General features: G+C 42.2%; 1 protein-coding gene and 1 pseudogene across 1 annotated transcript; both read right to left on the bottom strand.

Annotated features, from left to right (window-relative positions):
* Positions 1-2,429: 2,429 nt before the first annotated feature.
* On the bottom strand, positions 2,430-3,989 carry LOC140641042 (olfactory receptor 13C7-like; annotated as a pseudogene).
* Positions 3,990-5,158: 1,169 nt separating this feature from the next.
* Positions 5,159-6,118, bottom strand: LOC140640967 (olfactory receptor 2S2-like). Its single transcript, XM_072840311.1, has one exon. The coding sequence runs from the start codon at positions 6,116-6,118 to the stop codon at positions 5,159-5,161; it is 960 nt and encodes a 319-aa protein (XP_072696412.1).
* Positions 6,119-6,561: the final 443 nt, after the last annotated feature.

Genomic DNA, 6,561 nt, shown 5'->3' on the forward strand with positions numbered 1-6,561 from the left:
TAGTCTACTGGTATTTTTCTCTCAAAATTTCAATAAGCATACTAAGACTTTTGTTATTTCAGTATCAATGCAATGAATTATACCCATAAGATTCCCCTTCCCACCATGTTATTCATAAGATGAGACCTATAACGGGTTGTAACTGACTTATCTTTCTTAATTTCTAGGCTTAATAAAGTCATCTAGAATTGTAACTGGAGTCACAGCATTGCTTTATTGTTGCTGTTTACCTCGATGTATTTTCTCATCATTCCTTCATATATTTGTTTTGCACAACTGCTATCAAGTGTTTATTCAACTTTATTTGTCTTACGCATTTGATCATTCTCCACTGTGTCTTACATACCATATCTCTGGCATTCCTTCTATTATATATTTGTAACTGTTTGTTGTGTGAACTGTATGAATAATTTTTTTCGAAAGAGATTATAGGATATGCGTTGTCTGTGTTTGCATGTGCCAACAATGTCTTTTTAACTCTCATATTTGTGTAATGGTCAGGGCGTGTAGAATTCGAGACTCATGGCTCCTTTCCCTCAGAATTCCATAAACCTTGTTGCACTGGCATCTACATTTAGGGTGGCAGAGCAGCAAGCCAATGGAAGCCAGCCAGATTCTTGTTCCTTTTGGTAAATATGCTTTTCTTCTGTGGAAAAGTCTATAGAATTAGTTTGGCATATGTGCAAATCACAACTTATCCTTGGATTGATCGTACATAGGTACATCATTTGCTATAATTCTTACCTGGTGATCAATAAACCTTTTATGAATAAAATATGCAAAATTTCTGTTCAGCAAAATGTTTTTCTCCTCCTTAATTATTTTTTGTCTTTCATATGTTTTGTTTTCTTCTCATGAATAAAATTATGGATTCCCCCTGGTCTACCTTTTATGTCTCTGACATGTTCTCAAATAACCGAATTTTCCCCCTCTCTCATTTTTTCCCCTTTTAAATCCAAGAGGTAAACTTTAGTTCTTTTTAATTAAAAAGTTCATTTTAAGCATTGTTGTATCTACTTTTAAAGACTTCGGTTGAATTTTATTTGATCACCAATTGGATTTTTCCCATAAGACAAGTTTTTACCTCCTAGTCACCTTTTCTCCTAGCTTCTCTTCAGTAGACTGCTTCTGTTTTCTTGATTCAATAGCCTCCTGATTTCCACAGAGAATACCACTGAGACTTTTCTTCACTGTCTCACCATTTTCCTGCAATAACTCTTTTCCAGCAAAGGCTGTTTGTTTTGATGGTACTTTATTTCCTCCCTACTTGGTTAATAGTTCATGTCAGTCCTCAGAGGCTTTCTACTCTGCTCATTCTTTTAGCTGGACTTCTAGATTGCTATCTATTGGGAGCTGACATGGAATTCCTCACCAGACATGGGAGCAATTGTTAGATGTCTGCTGGTGAACATCGCCTTCTTCTCCCTCTGACTGCCCTGTACGGTTGGGCATTCTTAGCTTGAAAACACCTGATGGTCACCACTTGGCTGCACGTTTGGTCAAGCCACATCAGGTCAAGATAATTCATCTGATTCTCCTAAATACATCTCCATTTCCATATCACTCTGCTGACCTGTGGGAGACCACTGATCTCTAGGGACAGAAGCCAGGAAAAGGGGGATAAAAGGCCTGGACCTTTGACCCTTGCATCAGTTTTGCCACAAGCTACTAACCTCTCTGTTCCAAAGCTGTGAATGATTTTCTGATGGGGACCATGATTAAGGACAGGAGAAGAGGTTAATAATGGAGGCATAGGAAGGGAACAATTCAAGCGGCAGTTTTAGGAATTAATATGAAAATAAGGAGAAAGAAACAATGAGGATAAAGATAAAAATATTACTGTTTTTTAAGATGTTGTAGGACATGTTAAAAGTACCATGAATGCAGGGCCCATCCAAATATGTTCAAAGAAAAAGGCCAAGGAGCAATGGAATTACAGACCTATACAATAGAGTTTTGTAAGTTAAAAATAAAACTTGAAGAGTCATTTTTCCTGGCGATCAATTAGTTCAGTATGCATCCCAGAGATAGACAGCTATGAGGCTTGACCATGGTATATACTTTTGTAGAAGTGCCTATAGAATGAGAGAGCTATGTCCCATCAAATGCTTCCTATTCACATAAAACTCTCTGTGTAGGGATCCCTGGGTGGCGCAGCAGTTTGGCGCCTGCCTTTGGCCCAGGGCGCGATCCTGGAGACCCGGGATCGAATCCCATACCAGGCTCCCGGTGCATGGAGCCTGCTTCTCCCTCTGCCTGTGTCTCTGCCTCTCTCTCTCTGTGACTATCATAAGTAAATAAAAAAAAAAAACTCTCTGTGTAATCAGAGTGCCTATGTACCTTAGATGAAACTGGACTTTTAGCTTATCCTCTGAGTGCCTCAGGTGAGAGAAACTAGGGAATAGAGATCTATCAGGAGCCCTCCACCATCACTGGATAAAGTGTTTGTGAAGTACTAGGTTCCTCACAGCAGCCTTCACGTCCTTGTTCCTCAGGCTGTAGATGATGGGGTTGAGCATGGGGGTCACCACCCCACAGAAGAGGTAGGTGAGCTTGTCTGAAATCTCCTGCTTGTCTGCCCCCTGAGGATCCTTGGATTTGGGCTTCCCATACATGAAGAGGATTGTTCCATAGAAGACGACCACTATAGTGAGGTGGGCAGAGCAGGTGGAGAAGGCCTTTATCCTCCCTTCAGCTGAGGGGATCCTCAGGATGGTAGCAATGATGAACATATAAGAGACAAAAATAAATAGAACTGGAATGCCTAGGAAGATTACATGGGCTACTGCCATACCGATCACATTGATGAGATGTCCGCACAGGACAAAATCAGCACAGCCAGGATCTCACAGATAAAGGGATTGATGATATAGTCATGGAAGGCCTTCTCATTGCTCAGGATGTTTGCACCATGGGAGTCATGCACCCAGCCTTCCAGAAACTGGCAGACATGAGGACATACACAGTCTTGCTTTGAACACAATGTACCTAGGAGGTTACAGAGCCACATAGTGATCAAATGCCACCATGCTCAGTAGCATAATCTCTGTGGCTCCCTTGGCAAAGGAGAGAAACATCTGCACAGCAGACGTGGAGAAGGGGAATGGCTTTCCTGGGAGTTACGAAGCTGTCAAGAATGAGGGAGACTGAGATGCCCAAGAATGTGGGTTCCCAGTGAAGAAGTCATGAACATCTCCTGGTGGGAGGTAGACAGGGTCACCAGGATGCATACCCCATTGCCCTCTGGATCACTAGATACATTAGGAGGATGAGCACAAAGAACATTGGCATCGGAGGAAGGACTGGGCTATTTGGGCTGGATCCTTTCAAGTTCTTCTGGTCTTGGGACCCAAAGAACTATCTTCATATTCCAGAAGGAAAGAGATTGGATGCATCTCAAGTAGAAGCACTGAATCCAATTAGGGGTGATGGTAGAAGTAACTGGAGGGTATAGTTAAGCATACTGTGGAGGAAATTACTAGGGCTGAATGAAAAAGTTAGAAAACAGAAGGATTGAATTCTTTGTCATTGGAGGTGTCCTAACAAATGTCTGTTGACTACAATCAGGAACATTGGAGAGGAACTGCATGCCATAGGATTGAATAAGAAAACCCCCTGAAGCCTCTTCAGTGCATGGCTCCACTAAGGGTCTGAAGTTTGCTTAAATGGCCGCTAGATGTCATTTGTGTATTTGCAATGGCAAGTTATTCTCTACTGGTGCAAAGTAGAAATCAGGAACAGGATGAACAGAAGGATATGAAATATTATTAACAAAATATGTATCCTTACGGAACTCGGTTTTAGTAAGTATAAGAAAATGTAAATATCACTTGAAGCAGAAACTTCCCATTACCAACATCTAGTCTCAAAATTGGATCAACTTTCTAAATTCTCTTTTTAAATAAGTCTACCATTTTCAAAGAATTTCCTCGAAGTTGCTGTCAAAATGTTGCTTTTCAACTGCTACCATCTTTGAAATTCTCATTCATCTTGGGTGTCTATCATCTAGCTAGGGACCATGTGTTGCTCCTTTCCACACGGCACACAGGACTGTGCAGCATTCAAGATACAACTACTACTACTATCTTCTAGTTCCATTGTGCTTAACATTTACAAGGCACTTATCTATAATTTCCTATCGAATTCATGTGAAATCTAGAAGTAAGGTGTTAAAGTATGAAGAAATAGACTGGGAAAGTTTAAACAACCCTCCCAAGGTCATAGGTATGAAAATGCTTTCCAACTTTTATCCTGCTGAGCTATGGATGCTCAGAAAATGCTATAGAGTTTACGTGTCTTGGACATTCACAGTGTACTGTAGCATACTAAACACTAGATAAGTCCTGGTACAAAGAAACGTGTCAAAGTCCTGGAACAAAGAAAGGTGTCAAATGTTAGCTCCCCCAACCCAAGGTCTTCCAATATATTTAGCTGCTGTCTGTCTCTCCATCTGTCGTATCTATACCATATTTCTTTTTTTCAGAATATAGGTGAAAATCTAACTGAATACTAGCATTCTACTGGGAATTGCTGTATGTGATGAATAGCAAATTCAAACTCTATACTCCTTCTTACATTTATTAGCAGTGTTTCGTGATGTGAAGTACCTTGAGAAAAAATAGCCTCATGTTCTCATACCTAAAAAGAAATTCAGTAAATCAGAATAGATTGTTCCCACCCAAAAGCTCTCTATGTGGAGAACTTGTCTTTGTCTCTTCTTAGAACTTCAGGCAATTTGAGTGTCATAAAAAAAAGGTCCAAAATGAAAATTCTCACTTCCTCCTTGTTGCTCTGACTCTCCTGGGGAATCCAAGAGGAATGGCAATGTTTCTGGGAGATCCCTCGATCTCCCAACTGTGTTGCTTAGACACAGTACAGGTCATTCAACTCACTCTAATGGTTCCAGTCTCCTCAGTTTTACTATGTGTTCAGAATGTCTTTGTATATAAATTAGACCTTCATTGTCTGGCATGAGTTGAAACTCTCAGATAAATGGCTAAGAATCAGAAGATGCATCTGAGAAGTTAATCATTCCCTGAAAATCGACTGAAGGGCAAGCAACCATTCTGGATAACTTGACTTGTCTTTTGAATGGCAGCTGTAATGCTCAAAAGTCCTCTGTCCCATAGGGTGAGAACCACAGTGGAGCCCTTCTACATCACCTGGTGAAGCATTTCTGTGACATCAGGTTCCACACAGCAGACTTCACGTCCTTGTTCCTGAGGCTATAGATGATGGGGTTGAGCATGGGGGTCACCACTCCATAAAAGAGGGGAATGAGCTTGTCTGAAAGGTCCTCTTTATTGTCTTCCAGCGAATCCTTAGATTTGGGCTTTCTATACATGAAAAATAAGGTCCCGTAGAAGATGACCACCACAGTGAAGTGGGCAGAGCAGGTGGAGAAAGCCTTTCTCCTCCCCTCAGCTGAGGGGATCCTCAGGATGGTAGCAATGATGAACACATAAGAGATAGAGATAAAGAGTACTGGGACCCCCAGGAAGATCACATTTGTCACTCCCATGCTGATGACATTGATGGAGATGTCAACACAGGCCAATCTCAGGACAGCCAGGATCTCACAGGCAAGGTGATTGATGACATTGTTTCCACAGAAAGGCAACTGAATTGTCAAGGATGTGTGTACCACAGAAGCAGTACCACCAATAGCCCAGGAGCTGACAGCCATGGGCACATAGGCAGCCTTGCTCATGACCACAGGGTACCTCAGCGGGTTACAGATGGCCACATAGCGATCAAATGCCATCATGCCCAGAAGCACACACTCTGTACCTGCCATAGCAAATGAGAAGAACATCTGCACAGCACAGGCTGAGAAGGAGATGGTTTTCCTGGGGGTCAGGAAGCCATCCAGGACTAGAGGGACTGAGGAGGTTGTGTAGCAGATGTCCAGGAAGGAGAGGTTCCCCAGGAAGAAGTACATGGGTGTGTGCAGGCGGGAGTCAAGGATGGTCACCAGGATGAGGACCCCGTTGCCCAGCAGGATCATCAGGTACATCAGGAGGATGAGCACAAAAAATATTTTCTCCAACCCTGGGTGGTCTGAGAGTCCCAGGATAATGAACCCCGCCACAGGGGAGGACCAGTTGGCTTTTTCCATGTGTTCCCCCTTCTGTCTTCACCAAAGCACAAAAGCAGCATTTGAGGCTTTCTTGTGAAGCGTCTCAGGCATCTAGTAAGCCGTCAAGTCCCAGCTACGTAGTAGGAGAGCGTACGCCTATAAGAGATAAAAGAGATAATAGGTAGGTGTGCTTACCCCTCAGATGAGAGAAGGTCCAGGCTGGAACAGAGTTTAGCAATATTGTACGCAGCTGTTTGCGAGGGAGTTTTTCTCTCATTGCCTGTAAAAGCAACTGAGGCCCAGAGGGGGAAGTGATCTGCCCAAGTTTGAGTAAAGTGGTAATATACAGAGGACCTGAGTTCAGCAGAGCTAATCCCCAGTCAGAAGGGACTTTTCCTCTGCTTTATGGTGAGCATTAGAAAATGCTATAAATTACATCTTTTTTATATACATGCATAGATATTTCATGTAATCTCAGCTTT

The sequence above is a fragment of the Canis lupus genome, chromosome 10, assembly GCF_048164855.1.
Source record: "Canis lupus baileyi chromosome 10, mCanLup2.hap1, whole genome shotgun sequence".
Classification (NCBI taxonomy): domain Eukaryota; kingdom Metazoa; phylum Chordata; class Mammalia; order Carnivora; family Canidae; genus Canis; species Canis lupus.

Bases quoted from the DNA above. Each gene is read 5' to 3' on its own strand.
- LOC140640967 (XM_072840311.1), bottom strand. From the start codon at position 6,118: ATGGAAAAAGCCAACTGGTCCTCCCCTGTGGCGGGGTTCATTATCCTG.